This window comes from Anolis carolinensis, chromosome 3, assembly GCF_035594765.1.
Source record: "Anolis carolinensis isolate JA03-04 chromosome 3, rAnoCar3.1.pri, whole genome shotgun sequence".
Taxonomy (NCBI): Eukaryota; Metazoa; Chordata; class Lepidosauria; order Squamata; family Dactyloidae; genus Anolis; species Anolis carolinensis.
Window position 1 is genome coordinate 48,963,913 of NC_085843.1, and position 15,939 is coordinate 48,979,851.

Here is a 15,939-nt window from a genome sequence, read left to right on the forward strand (position 1 = left end):
GTGTTTTGATGTGTTATACTACAACACTTCATCATGGCTCATACAGATCACTAAAAGTTAAAAGGCCAGGTGAAAGTTGGAGCCCCGGATGGCTATATTATGAACAAAAACTATTATCCCTAAATTCTGATTTAAAAGAGGTCTTTCTACTTATCTCATCATAATTTACCTTCCAGTCAAACTTCATTTAGGGAAACTCTATGATGGGGATTATTGGCAAGATTTAATCCGTGGTTTACTGCCTAATAAGATCTTGAAGCAGTTGCTTTTAAGAGAGCTACTGTTCTTTGGAATAATTTAATGCCATGCAATTTCAGAGATAATATTTCACACATCTGTGCTTTCAGATATACAATCTGAAAACAGATCTAGGAACAATAATAATAAAGTTCACTTATATCCCACCCCCTCTTCCCAAAGGTAAGATGTAAATAGGTTTTCATATCTGTATATGATTCTGTAGGACATTCCATTTTTCTGGTAAATGCAGTATGGAATTTTTTTTTTTGAGAATAGGGCTACTGTTTGCTACTAATCACAGTGTCTACAATGTTTCCTTCGATATAAAAGGCAGTCATGTCCTGCGTGCAAACTTCTCAAAGACATACCTGGCCATTGCAGGAACTGGCTGGTGGATTATGTAGATATTTGGTCTGATTCAGCAGTTTATTTATATTCCTGAATTGTTCATAAAACATATGAATTCCACTTAGGCAGACAAAATGAAATGCAAAGTTACAGAATGGGAGATGCCTGACTCGAAAGCAGGACATCTGAAAAAGATCTTGGAATCCTCGTGGACAAGTAAAACATGAGCCAATAATGTGATGCGGCAGCTAAAAAAGCCATTTTTGGCCTGCATCAATAGGAGTATAGTGTCTAGATCCAGGGAAGTCATGCTACCCCCCTTGGTCAGACCACACCTGGAATACTGTGTCCAATTCTGCGCATTGCAACAGAGGGGAGATGTTGACAAGCTGGAAAGTGTCCAGGGGAGGGCGACTCAAACGATCAAGGGTCTGGAGAACAAGCCCTATGAGGTTGTTTAAAGAGTTGGACATGTTTAGCCTGCAGAAGAGAAGGCCGAGAGGAGAGATGATAGCCATGTATAAATATGTGAGGGAAAGTTATAGGGAGGAAGGAGCAAGTTTGTTTTCTGCTGCCCTGGAGACTACGACGCGGAACAATGGCTTCAAATTACAGGAAAGGAGATTCCACCTGAACATTAGGAAGAACTTCCTAACTGTGAAAGCAGTCGAGTTAAGCTCTGCCCTGGAGTGTGGTGGAGGCTCCTTCTTTGGAGGTTTTTAAGTAGAGGCTGGATGGCCATCTGTCAGGAGTCTCTGAATGCAATTTTCCTGCTTCTTGGCAGGGGGTTGGACAGGATGGCCCATGAAGTCTCTTCCAACTCTATGATTCTATGATACACTAGAGTGGAAAGTTATGAGCATAACATCAATACCAATTGTATCCCTTTGTGTATCATGTATTATTATGTATATGAAAGCTTGTGTGGGCAGTGCATGACTGTTGGATTACAGGTCATATTACAGGTTAGTATACCAACTTGGGCTGTCCAGCAAAATCTGGAGGAACAGTTTTCTAAAATAACAATGACAAATGAAAGAACTGTCTTGAATGCCAAAAGCTGATTTTGTTTAAAAAAAAATCAAACCTTACTTTTTCAAAAATCAAAGCTTACGTTTTCTCAAGTGGGTTAGGACTGTTTGCACAATTCCAGATGTCATGATGTCCTTCATAATTGGTATCAGTGTCATGGGAAAGAAGTCTCCATTTAAGGCAAATATCTAATCAAATTAATAGAGTTAAATAAAAATTAATGAGTACAAATCATGACATAACTGATATTATATGGTGCCATTACTGACAGCCTGTATCATTTACTTTTAATTTTCATTGCTTTATCAGCTTTGGTAGCAAATTGGATAGGATCACTGTAGGAAAGCATTTTCCCTTAAAATAGAATACCATATCCCTTCAAATTTAACCTGCTCATGTTTCAACTGGATAGAATTCAAGAGAGAAACAAAATATGCTAAGAATGTTCTAAGCCTATAATTTGACTATAGAAAACCTGGACAAGGGCCTGTTTGCTCTCATTTTAGAAAGGCCTGTGTATTTCCATAGAACCAATCTAGCTTTCAGGATCACACTCTATAATTGTACATTTCTTCTCCATCTCACCATCTACTACAAGCACAAAACCTTCATGCAGAGACTTTCAAAAGCAAGTGCTTAAAAATTTATTCTATCTTGAATTACTGAAAAAAAATCAGCAACTTGATCATGACCCACTTTATCCCACATTTACGCCTACAAGACACTTGTGTTATCCACTGAGAGCTTGTATAACAAAACATGAAGGAGATCCGACATATTAGCTAGCCTACAATCTGCTTTTAAAAGTAGTAAAAGGAGAAAAAAGGGTTTACAAGAAGACCATTCCAAGGAAAAAGGAAGCAAAAAACACAGGAGGGCAAAGCATCAGTGAGAAAAAAGCTACAATTTATATATTGTATATACTTGAAGATAGCCAAGTTTTTCAGCCCTTTTTTGGGTTGAAAAAGCCTCCCTTGACTTATGATGGGGTCAGGCCGGGCAGCGGAGCCTGGAGGCCATTTTTTGCAATATATCTCTCTCCCTTATCAGTATGTTTTATTTTCCAAGTCAGGTCAAGAGGGAGGGAAGGAGGGAAAGGAGATATATTTCATTTCCTCCTTGTTTGTATGGCTCTTGCAAACCTACTCAATTTCCTGAACTTGCAGAGAAGAGAAAATCTAAACTAGGGATCCCCCTTCAACTTCCTGACCAATTTGAGTGGGTTTTCTTTCTGGTGGGAAAGAAGCAATATCTATTCCACTCATTCCCCATTTCTGTTTACAAAAGAAAATAAAGTTCTAAGTTTGTAAAAGTCAGGACAGAAGGTGTGTCTATTTTTATTCCTAAGAAAACAAAAATGGGGTGGGTTTTTTAAAAAAAAGTTGTTTCCAGCTTTTGGAATAGTGTTCTTCAACCTGGGGATTGGGACTCCTAGGGGGGTTGCAAGGAAGTGTCAGAAGGATCACCAAAGACCATCAGAAAACACATATTTCTGATGGTATTACCCTAGGAACCCAATTGGCAGAGAAGGCCAACAGTATTTTCTGTTGGACGTCGGAGTGGTGTGTGTTAAACTTGGTTCAATTCCATCATTGGTGGAGTTCAGAATGCTCTTTGATTGTAGGTGAACTATAAATTCCAGTAACTACATCTTCAAAATTACAAAATTAATCCCCTCCCAGCCCCACCAGTATTCAAATTTTGGCATATCAGGTATTTGTGCCCAATTTGGTCCAGTGAATGAAAATACATTCTGCATATCGAATATTTACATTACAATTCATAATAGTAGCAAAATTACAGTTATGAAGTAGCAACAAAATAATTTTATGGTTGGGGGTCACCACAACATGAGGAACTGTATTAAGGGGTTGCGGAATTAGGAAGGCTGAGAACCACTGTTTTAGAGTTTGAAAAAGGAAGAAATAAAAGTGGAAAGGGGGAGGAGAAAAGAGGCCAAAGTGGGGTTTTTTTTTTGGGGGGGGGGGGGCTTGCATTTCTTCCATGGGCAAATGCATGCCCCAAAGATTGTAAATAATATATAGATTTCCCCCTTAGAAATACATATTTTATATATGAATTTTCCTTCACATTTGCAAGTCTATGCAAATCCTATATATAGACATGAATTTTCCCCTCACATGTTTGCAAGTCTTTGCAAATCCTATATAGATATAATTATCTATCTAGAGATAGATAGATAGATAGATAGATAGATAGATAGATAGATAGATAGATATATGAATATAGATATATAGGTGTGATGACTCATGGGCCATGTAGTCCTGTTCCTAGTACTGTTGTGTCAGATGAAGAGGAAAACTTGGGTTTCCCACCGTTTCTGCCGGATTTGGAGCCCTTGCAGCTGCAGGATGTTTGCCCACAAGAAGTCAGCCAAACAAGCCTTGAGCAGAAATCTCCCCCATTTTCTCGCCGGCTTTATTATAATCAAGATAGAAGCGCTCAGGAGGCGACTCGCTGGAGCGCTAGGATAGCTGCCAGACAATTAGATGATTAAGTCTGTTTCCCTTGGGAAAGTTTAAGGAGTCATGCATCTGGACACAGCATAGGTTTCGTTTCTTGTTCCCCAGAGAAGGTGTTCTTTGGCGGAAAAACAAGATCCTATATAGGTGTTTGGACACAAAGGAATCCTTGCGGAGTCAATTCGTCAGCTTCGGGAGTAGATTGTGTGTGGACTACGCTACTCCAGTTTCCAGGACCTTGCTCTCGTTCCAGCCCTGCCTTGTTCCCCGGACCTCGCGACGGATTTCGCCACAGACCCTGTTCTTGCTCCTCGCTTCTTGTTGCCTTGAATCAAGCCTTGTTTGCCAAGAATTTAGTTTGCTCCCTAGCCTTGCATTAAGCTCCATGGACTAAAGGACCTTGTCATTTCCCCTCACTTTGCTTGGCAAAGTGTGTGTTTCGGTTATTGGATTACAACTTTGGACCTTAATATTTCATATTGGACATTGTTTTCCTGGACTATATTTGACCTTTCCTGAAAGGTCTACTTCTGAACTATATTCTACACTTGTTTCTATTAACTTTATATATTTCCTTAATAAAGATATTAGTTAGATTCTGGTCTCTGCGCATGGTTATTGGTGCTCTGCAGCCTGGGTCCTGACAATAGGGCTTCAAAATATTACAGGGGGAATGCACACACAAATATGTATATGGACATGTTTAGATAGATATAAACAAAATATAGGGCTTGCAAATATTACAGGAGGGAAATGCACATATGAAGAGAGAATTTGCACACATTTCAGGGGAGAATGCATATGTGAAATGAGTACAAACAATTATAGCTCTATATCTAGCTCTGCATTGTTTATATAGACATTGAATGTTTGTCTATTACTACCCTGTTTCCCCTAAAATAAGACATCCCCAGAAAATAAGACCTAGTAGAGGTTTTGCTGAATTGCTAAATATAAGGCCTCCCCCGAAAGTAAGACCTAGCAGTGTTTTTGTTTGGAAGCATGCCCGCCGAACAGAACATCAGAGCATGCAGGAGTGGTAAATGTATGTACCATAAAGTGTTGTACATGGAAATATTGGTAGTAACAAGAAATTCTTGATACGATTCACAGTTTGTCTGGTTATGCTGGTTTATGATGACAACTACTGTACAGTATATAATAAATGTTCATTTTTTTGTTCAACAATAAATGTGAATTCTTCTTCATGGAAAAATAAGACATCCCCTGAAAATAAGACCTAGAGCATCTTTGGGAGCAAAAATTAATATAAGACACTGTCTTATTTTCGGGGAAACACGGTATGTGGGAAGTCAGTCTAAGTCCCCATGGGGAGATAAGGCAGGATACAAATGAAGTAGTAGTTGTTGTTGTTACTATTATTATCATATTGTTGATACCATATTGTTTTTGTTGACCCCACTTTTCCATGTACAGAGTTGGTTACTGTTTTTCTTTGAAATAGAGTAAATATTTTAAAAAGCTGCTGCATTTCCCACCCTCGGCTTATACACGAGGAGTCAGTAAGTTGTCCTAGTTTTTGTGGTAAAATTAGGTGCCTCGGCTTATATTCGGGTCGGTTTATACTCGAGTATATATGGTAATTGTTTCATCCTGCTAAATTCTACCTTTCTTCCCTTCTCTTTTTAAATTTGTAGGAACTCACCACACTGAACAATTTCAGGAATTTCCACTGCCCGTCTTCTTTTGTATTGAATTATGTTAGAAGGCCTTTCACACCAGTTGTCACTCAGATATCCAAAGTCAGTCCAGAACAAGCTCTCTCCTTTTTGACCTTAGAGGACAATTGTAAACTTATGTTAGAAACATAAGATGTCTTATATTGAATTTGACCATTGGTCTTTCTAACCCAGCACTTTCAACATGCCAGTTGCAGGTTTGACTGTCATAGTTTAAGAGAGCCAGAGTTCCAGAGTTCCTAAGACAACTAACTGTGGATTCAGATTGTAATCTATGATTGTTTCAAAAGCCATGACTGATTAACAGACTGGCTGCATAACATGAAAAGCCAGATTTCAATTAATCTCACTATGATTTTCTGTGATGTCTGAAAATGGGTTTTTTTTTGGGGGGGGGGCTATTTTGCTATGGTTACACACTTGTTTTACATGGGACACATTATAATAGACTTTGATTTTCAGAAGACAAGAAACTACATGTTCACTTTCAAAACTGAACATGCAAAAAATTCCAAACCACTGGGAAGGCAAAACCAAATGCGTTTCAATATTTAGGTAAAAGTATGAAGTAGCTGAAATTAACATATTGCAAATATTCAGATAAAAAGCAGATCTTTAAAAGGTATGTTTGTGCAATGTCATTCAAATTACAAAATGCAGCATACCATCTATATTTGCATATGCACAAAAATGCAATTTAACAAAACGAATGCACAAAGATGTTTGCCTGTTCCTACATTCTCTCTTCTAGGCAAATAATAATTGCTTGTCAAAGTTTTATGAGCGAGAAGTAGCTGGATATGTCTATTCTCCTTTTCATTCTCCTCTTGTTTGCTTCTTCTATTTGGAAATGCAAATTTAGGTTTCCAGTCACATCACTAGTTAAAGACCAGTGAAGTCTTTAAGGACATTTTTGTCCTTCTGCTATCATAATAGAAGTGTCACAACCACTGGAATCTCAGATAAAGTCTGTATACTGTATATAAGCATTGCACAGCAAAACATTTTATTCACTTCCAAGCCGGATTACAATGTCTGTGTAAAACCATTCAAAGTTAACAAGGCTCCTAGGATGCCATCACTATAGGCTATCATTCCTGGCCAGGTATGATTGTCTTCCAAGTGTAGAGTCTTGGTGGTAGTTTTCCAAATGACTGTAGAAACCTATTCTGTATTTACATGGTCTTTCATATTGAGGACATAAATTTCCAGATGGAAGGCAGTCCCAGCAAGGCTTTATTTAATGTATCTTTCTCTTGGCACGTTTCTCCCTTTCGCCCTCCAGTCGCACCTCTTCAAAATCCACAGCACTGTTGGTAATACCTGATCTCTAATTAGAATGCTCGATGGCCAGGGCTTCCCAGTTATCAGTGTTTATGCCACATTTTTAAAAGTTAGCTTTAAGCCCAAATTTAAATCTCTTTTGCTGTACACCAACATTCTGTTTTCCATTCCTCAGCTGAGAGTAGAGTAACTGCTTTGGGTGATCAGACAATGTGGCCAGTCCAGCAAAGTTGATGGCAGACAATTATCGCTTCAATGCTTGTGGTCTTTGCTTCTTCCAGAACACTGACGTTTGTTGGCCTGTCTTCCCAAAAGATTTGCAAGATTGTTTTGGAGGCAATGCTGATGGAATCTTTCCAGAAGTTGAGAGATCCATGTTTTGCAGGTGTACAACAGAGTTGGAAAGACATTAGCTTTATAAACAAGCATCTTGGTATACTATGAATGCCCTGAACTTCAAACACTCTCTGCTTCATTCAAAAAAAATGCTGCACTTGAGAACAGTGTCAATGTCAACTTTTGCAGAGAGGTGGCTGCCTAGGCAGTGGAAATAGTCAACGTTTTTTAGCATTGCGCCATCAAGCTTTATTTCTGGCATTGCAGAGGGATTTCTAGGTGCCTGCTGATAGAGCACTTTGGTTTTCTCAATGTTCAGCAAGAAATCAAGCTTTTCATATGCTTCTGCAAAGGTATTTAAAGTGGCTTGTATGTCTTCCTTTGAATGAGCACAGACTACATTATCATCAGCATACTAGAGATCTAAAACAGAAGTTGTGATTTTACTTTTGGCTTTCAGGCTACTAAGGTTAATGCGCTTGCCATCTGTCCAATGGGTAATTTCTACACTGGTGGGAGGCAATAACATATCCATTTGATACTTAATCCCACCTTAAATGGGTGCATTTACACCATGCATGGGCAAACTTGAGCCCTCCAGGTGTTTTGGACTTCAACTCCCACAATTATTTTTTAAAATAATCTTTATTAAATCTTTTTCATACATATTAAAAACATATAGTAAAGAAGGAGAGAAAGAGATCAAAAGAGATAAAAGAAAGAAAAAGAAGTCGACCCCCCCCCCAAAAAAAAATGTCGGCAGGCTGTTAGAAATTGTGGGAGTTGAGGTCTAAAACACCAGGAGGGCTAAAGTTTGGCCATGCCTGATCTACACTATAGAATTAATGAAGTTTGACAACATTTTAACTCCCATAGCTCAGTACTATGGAATCTGCCACAGAGTGCCAGTACCTCATCAAACTACAACTCCCAGGATTTCACAACATTGAGCCATGATAGTTAAAATGGTGACAAGTTGCTTTAATTCTTCAATGTAGACTCACCCTTAGATGCACAAAGAAATTCACTCCTAATCAAAGACCATCCTGTTCAATGTAGGAAAAAACAAGGATTGGGTGAGCACGACTGCTGTAGGAAAGGATGTTGGATATGTCAGCATGCATCCCTATATGGATTCATTTAACCTGTTCCAATGGAATGTGGTTGTTTGAGTCAGTTCCCAGAAACAACTTACTTATTCCCATGTCTTTCCAGTATTGAACAAGACAGTTTCCCATGGCTTTCAGCAAATGGTTGTATTCTTTAACATTTGCAAAGGCCTGCTTGTTGTGTGTTGGCTCCATCACGTCTAAGGGCACATCTACAATCCCCACTGCTCCAGCTCCAAAACTGCAGAGAGAAAAATATTTAGAGATGTCAGTCTTATGATACTCCAGTCTCAGACGCCAGAATAAACAATTTCAAAATATTTTATGACTCTGGGAGTAAGACTACAAGGGCTTTTGCACTTTGGGACTTTCTATGAAAAACTGTTTCTGCAAAATAACTTTTATGCATGTAAAAATGGAAAAGAAAATTGTGTAAAGCAGTGTTTTTAATAAGGAGCTCTGATTTTGTGCAAAAACAATGTTTCTTTGAGTAAGACCACAAGATTTTTTTTGGAGCAAATGATTTATTTTGCTAAAAAAAAGTGCTAAACATGGAAGTATCTCATGTTGATGTCTTGATACTTCTTGAAGGGGTGTCTTGATATTTCTTGATGTTCTTAAAATTGCTCATCCTGTTGTTCACATGAGAAAATACGAAAATATTTTTAATCTCTATTTGAAATATAACTTTTGAAGTATTTTTTTCTTCACGTTCTTTTTAATATTGAACTTGATCCATTACATCATATACTTAATGAAATATGATGTAATGGATCAAGTTCAGTTTTTTAAATCAATACTTTAACATCTGAATTTATAATCAAAATTATGGATTTGTAGCCTCATTCAATTACAAAATTCCAATGAAGGTTCAACAATTTACTGGTCTCAGTTATCTATTCCGCTTCCACACAGGTCTACTACTTATGGAGGGAACATGATTCTCTTTCCCTACCTTGTATGTAGACCACATATATTATTTTGCTTCTGTAATACAGCAAGAACTGGAACGCTCATTCAAAGTCTGGAAATTCATGATCACAACAGAAAAATCACCAGCTTGGCCACCACTTGTTCCTAGGTGTACAGAGCCTAACCCAAGGTCATGTGCCAGTAAGGGATTGCAAAACATATATACAGGAAAAGGCAGCAGAGTCAGAGAATGGTTGGCTGCATTCTCTGACACTGCTGCCTTTTCCTGTATATATGTTTTGCAATCCCTTACTGGCATATGACCTTGGCATATGACCACTGAAAACAAACAGGTGAGGTTGTGACATGGAATCAGGAAGTGCCAAGCCCAATATGCTAAACCCCTTTAAGCCAGGAATGATCCTGGAGAAGCTCCAACTCATCCATATCCAAGAACTTCACAGTTCATGGAGTTGATCTGTCAGTGCAATAGCCATGCTAGCTGGGGGTGATAGCAATTACAGTAAAACATATTTGGAAAGCATCTCGAGCAAAGGTAGCCCTATAAGATTGCAAGAAAGAGCATTGTGACATCTTAAAAGCAATTTTTTATTAGGCTTAAGCACTGCTCATACATGTGGAGTTTGTTTTCAAAAGATACCAAATCCTTCTGAACAGGAATAAAAAAAACCATATTGAGGATGTGCATTCTTTTGCTATAAAGATTTTCCAAACCCTGTACCAAAGTGATCTGATATATTTTGATAGTTTTGACCTGTGCATAATCTTCTACTCATAGCTTATAACTCTGTAAAAAAAACTTGGTACCTTTTGGAAATGAACTCCACATATAGATTCAAAGAAGAGACAACACTTTCTCGCTGCCTATGAGAAAGTAGGATGAAGGGACAACCTACAGCCTTTTCTATGACAATACCATTATAGATGAGTAACCCCATGATAGAATAGAGTAGGCAATAAGAGCCTAACATACACAGTAAAGATCAACATTGCATTCACCCCTGAAAACCTAGTTCTGTGCAGGAAAATTCAGCGGGTTACCAACATAGGACCTTAATACATTAGGAAATACTGTTTCTGAGACCATTTGAGAATTACAAGGGCTATCCACAAAGTTAATTATGTTTTGGAATTAAAAATTAACAGCGTATAGGAATAAATATTTATTATATACATTTGAAAGCCACACTGCAATAGTACTTTTAAATATAGTCCCCATTCAAAATTAGGCACGTTTCATAACTACTAGTGATTTTTGAAAGTTATTACCCTCAGCGCTTTCCCGCCGCCGCCCTGAAGAGTGTGAAACCCGCGCTATTGCAATGCGGAAGCTCAGCCAGCTGAAGAATGAATGCAAAAAGAAGGGAGGAGCAAGCCAGAACCCCACTCTCTCGGTTCTTTTGCAAGATCGCAAAAGAGAATCAAAAGTTTCTGGCGTCCCTTTCCCTTCCCCTTCCCGAGGAAAAGCTGGCAGGAAGGGAAGGGAAAGGGATGTGAGAGAGGGGGTTCTGGCTTGCTCCTCCCTATTGCAATGCGGAAGCTCAGCAAGCTGAAGAATGAATGTAAAAAGAAGGGAGGAGCAAGCCAGAACCCCGCTCTCTCGGTTCTTTTGCAAGATCGCAAGAGAGAATCAAAAGTTTCTGGCGTCCCTTTCCCTTCCCTTCCTGCCAGCTCTCTTGCCTCCCGGGAAGAAGCGGCCAGGATCGGCCAAGGCTTCTTGGCAGCTTCTCCTCCGGAGGCAATGCTGATCTCCTCCAGACTGCTTGGCCGATCCTGGCCGCTTCTTCCTGGGAGGCAAGAGAGCTGGCAGGAAGGGAAGGGACGCCAGAAACTTTTGATTCTCTCTTGCGATCTTGCAAAAGAACCGAGAGAGTGGGGTTCTGGCTTGCTCCTCCCTTCTTTTTGCATTCATTCTTCAGCTGGCTGAGCTTCCGCATTGCAATAGCACGGGTTCCACACTCTTCAGGGCGGTGGCGGGAAAGCGCTGAGGGTAATAACTTTCAAAAATCACTAATAGTTATGAAACGTGCCTAATTTTGAATGGGGACTATATTTAAAAGTACTATTGCAGTGTGGCTTTCAAATGTATATAATAAATATTTATTCCTATACGTTGTTAATTTTTAATTCCAAAACATAATTAACTTTGTGGATAGCCCTCGTATTTTGAACAGGTTCCATCACATGACGTTTGCCCCATCCCGTCAGTATTCTGTCAGAATCCATGTGCAAAGCATCGCAGAAACGGATTATTTGCAGATGGAATTCTAATAATATTTTTTGAAATATTACAAATTCTTCCATGATGGAAGCGGTTGCCATTTCTGTTTTGGATGTCGAAAGGAAAAGATCGCCAGGATTACTGAAATTGCTACTTGCCATTTTACCTCATTATTTTTTTTATCCCCCCCCCCCCCCCCCGAAATCTGTGCAAGTTTCCCTCCATTGCATTTGTATGTGTAACAGGATGCTAATATTTACAAGAACTTTAATTACTAGTAGTTCGGGACTTTGGAACTACATCACTGCACAATCTTAGAAGAAAAAAACCTTTCTAAACTTTCAGAGTGATGTAGAGGGTGCTTTGAATGAATTGGGAGGAGCCAGCCTTCCGTGGTATGATGAATAAAAAAGCAGTATTTTCAATCATAAGAATTGTAATAATCAGGTGTGATGAAGAGAGTATGCATTCTGTCTCAATACAGCATGCATCCAGTCCTAAATAATATGGAATGCATACTGATATAAACATATTATATTCCAACGTGATAAGGTCCCAAGACATTATCACTTTCTTATACAAACTACAACAACCTCATTTAAGACTCACCAGTGGGTGAAAAGAGGCAATGCTATAACTGCCTCATCTGAAATAAGTTTTATCATTCCGTATTTAGCTGTTAGTCAACCACACTGCAGTTCCCCAGCAGAAAAATAGCTGATTGTGGGATACAAGTACATGAAGAATACAGAATTAAAATGATCTTCCCTAAATCCATGTGTTCAGTTTTGAGAAGAAATGTTCATAACTATGTAGGTAGATCTTAAGGCTGATCTTGGAGTTTGCTGGCATCTAAAATAAATATATTTCTATGCAACCCAGAAAAGCAGGTGTCAGATTTTTGTCTGTCTGTCTTCCTTGCTTTCTTTTTGCAAAAAGCAAGAAAACTTACTATGATTCTACATCTTTCTGGGGTCCCACTTTCTCAAACAACCTGATCAAACGATTATTGCTGTAGATAAGCATGCCATCTTGACTTCTGTTTTGAATGTTGATTCCAAATATTAAATACAGTTTTTTTGGTCTTTTCAAGTTTCTAAACAAAGAAAACAAACAATGTTATAAAGAAAAGGAACATAAATTTCTAGTTGTAGATGTCATCATTTAAAAGAGGCTCCTTCTTTGGAAGCTTTTAAACAGAGGCTGGATGGCCATCTGTCGGGGGTGCTTTGAATGTGATTTCCTGCTTCTTGGTAGGGGGTTGGACTGGATGGCCCATGAGGTCTCTTCCAACTCTACTATTCTATGATTCTATGAAAAGCCACAAGCCTCCATGAACAATCAACTATGTTGTGGTCATTCTCAATGGGAGACTATGGGAACTGTGGTCCAAAATGTCCAACCTCCAACAAATATAAGTGATGAAATGAGCAAACAACTTCCAATGTTTTAAGGTTACAATGAAAAATCCATCTACAACTCTAGGTTCAAAAGTCTGTTTTATGACTAATCTTGAAAAAAGAAACTGAAAGAAAAAGATATATATTTAAGCCAAAAATAACCACAAAATACAACATATGAATATATATTAGAACCATGGATACGTGTTGTATTAAGAATGATACTTTTTAGTTTGTATTACATAAATCTTTCTAACAAATTGTTGTTTTGCTATTTTAGGGTAAAGTCTATACAAAAGTTCTTCAAATGTGCTGCTGTGAATTTTCCTGGCTGTATGGCTATGTTCCAGAAGCATGCTCCTGCTTTTGGAACATGGTCATACAGCCCAGAAAACTCAAAGCAACCCAGTGGTTCCGGTCATGAAAGCATTTGATAACACATTTCTTCAACCATGTTACCATGTCACTAACTGCTGCTGCCTCTATCGTTTTACCTCTTTCTAAAATGGTATCAAAAACTTGTGGGGTTATTATTACTACTTGAATCTGATTTACTTACATATGGGCATCTGAACTGATGACATTATACGCTGTTTAAGTTCACCATTTTAAATTATATGTCTATGGATAATTGGACTGTCAGTATCACCGTTTATGTAGATCATTCCTCGTGGTTGTATAAACTGATTAAAAACAGCCACATATTTGGACTGCATATAACATTTGTAAATAGTAGGCCTCTTTGGTAATAACAGCTACTGTGCACATTTTTATTTTTCTGAGTATTTTTTTCATGTCAGAAGCGACTTGAGAAACTGCAAGTCGCTTCTGGTGTGAGAGAACTGGCTGTCTGCAAGGACATTGCCCAGGGGACGCCCGGGTGTTTTGATGTTTTACCATCCTTGTGGGAGGTTTCCCTCATGCCTCCGCATGGGAAGCTGGAGCTGACAGAGGGAGCTCACCCACTCTCCCCGGATTCAAACCGCTGGCCTATTGGTTTAACCCATTGCGCCATCGGGGGCTCCCTCTGAGTCTTTAGTGTTTTATCTTTTGGTCCTAACACATTTTATATGTTTGTTATTTTGTGGTTAATTTTGTTTACACTCATACACATAAAGAGAGAAAGAGACAGGCAGGAAGGGAGGTTCTTAGTGCACTATTTCAGGTCATCTTTGTATGTTTTGTGCATTTGAGGTACTCCATCCTTTAATCTGATTTAATTATATGTAACCCTAAAATCCAGAAGCTCTGTCATCTCCCTATCTACTCATATGTATAGGTATAGATATGTATAGGACTGCAGCCTTGGACTCTGCAACAAGCAATAAAAAATTGGTGTGATTTATCTTCAGATTTGACTTTGATTCTATAATTTAATTTTAAAATTACCTTAAATGCATCTTTGTAAAAGTTAAGCAGTACTGAAAACTAAACTGTCAATCCAAACTTTAGTTTCACTCTTATGACCAAGTAGGCTCTTTAGACTTTTCTTAGAAAATAGTTTCCTAAGGTTTGGTATATTCTTTAAGTAAATGCTAATGCTCTAAAGCAGGGGGAAATCCCCAAAACTATTTCTAATATTACTTTTCTCCATTTGGGTCTGAGAAGCATTGTACTATCTGTGAAAAATAATGACAGAAATTTAACATCCAGAACAGTTTCACATCTGTGATTACATGTCAATGGTCATTTAAAGTAGATCGTCACCATATTTGTGTGTGTGTGTGAAGGAGGATATGATCCTATTTCATCCATCACAATATCAAGAAATAAACCACTCTAAGGCACTATCTACACTGGTCAGTGTAGAATCATATTATATGAGTCCACCCTACCCATATAACGCAGTTTCACACTGCATTATATGGCAGTATAGATGGGGCATAAGTCATAACTTGCCTTAGTTTGTCTTCCAGTTTCTCTCTCATTCTCTTTTCATTCGCTTGGGCATGCTGTAATTTGAGCTGAGCAAATTATCCCGCAGGATCAGAAAGGAAGAAGAGTAGAACATTTTATTTTCTCATAAATGTGAACATAATGACATCCTATAGATGAGATGGTGGCTTTCTTGGGGCATGAGAAGGCAACTGTGGGAGGCTGGGGGACCACATAAACCCCACAGAACCCCAGGAGGGTCAGGCTTTGTCTTCACCGTCCACACAAAAAAAATCCTATTTCTTTGCTCCCAAGTACCTTTTGGAAGGAAGGTGTGTGAGTGGCACTTTTGCCATATTTTTGGGGTCCTAGGGTATTTTAGATCTTAGAGAGACTTTTTCTTTTTAGCCACATAAAGTGATGGGAAGCCATTTCTAGTTCACTTTCAGTTTCAAAAAAAAAGGTGCATCTTGGTGCTATAATGGTCTCCCCCCACAACAAATCTGGGGAAAATGGCCTCCTAATACATTTGGAGCATCTGATAGGGGTAAGGAATAAAAAATATTTTAAACAAACAAGTCAGCACAGACAGATCTGTTCTCAAACATTATGACACTTGGAGACCAGGGTTTGAATCCCTGCTTGGCGAAGGAAACTCACTGGGTCACCTTGGGCAAATAACACTTTCGGAACTACAAAGGACAGCAAGTTCTGCCAAGAACACCTAGTGATAGATTTGTTTTAAGGTCACCATAAACCAGAAATTATTTGGAGATGCACAACAACAGCAGCATCTGAAGATGCACAACAGCAGCAGCATTGGGCCAAAGCCAATTGCAGAGATGGTTCTGTGGGCCACATTCCAATGCTGTCTATGGCCAAAAATGGACCAAAAAGACCATTGTGTCTGTATTTAAAATTCTGAAAATTAGCAAGCAATTTCAGAGTTGGAAAAAGAAGTCTGGGAAAGCAAAAAGT

At 38.6% G+C, this 15,939-nt stretch overlaps 1 protein-coding gene across 10 annotated transcripts in view; it reads right to left on the reverse strand.

The window, feature by feature from the left end:
- Nucleotides 1-15,939, reverse strand: part of morc1 (MORC family CW-type zinc finger 1) — an 86,273-nt gene that overhangs the window by 37,285 nt on the left and 33,049 nt on the right. For 9 of the 10 annotated variants that reach the window (XM_008107779.3, XM_062974872.1, XM_008107780.3 and 6 more), the window contains 5 exons: nt 14,986-15,050; nt 12,639-12,782; nt 8,619-8,773; nt 5,770-5,898; nt 1,703-1,808 (listed from right to left, as the gene is read on the reverse strand). In XM_008107779.3, the coding sequence (XP_008105986.2) occupies nt 1,703-1,808; nt 5,770-5,898; nt 8,619-8,773; nt 12,639-12,782; nt 14,986-15,050 (599 nt within the window). The remainder of the gene's footprint in view (nt 1-1,702; nt 1,809-5,769; nt 5,899-8,618; nt 8,774-12,638; nt 12,783-14,985; nt 15,051-15,939) is intronic. The other variant, XM_008107781.3, reaches the window with a different exon arrangement.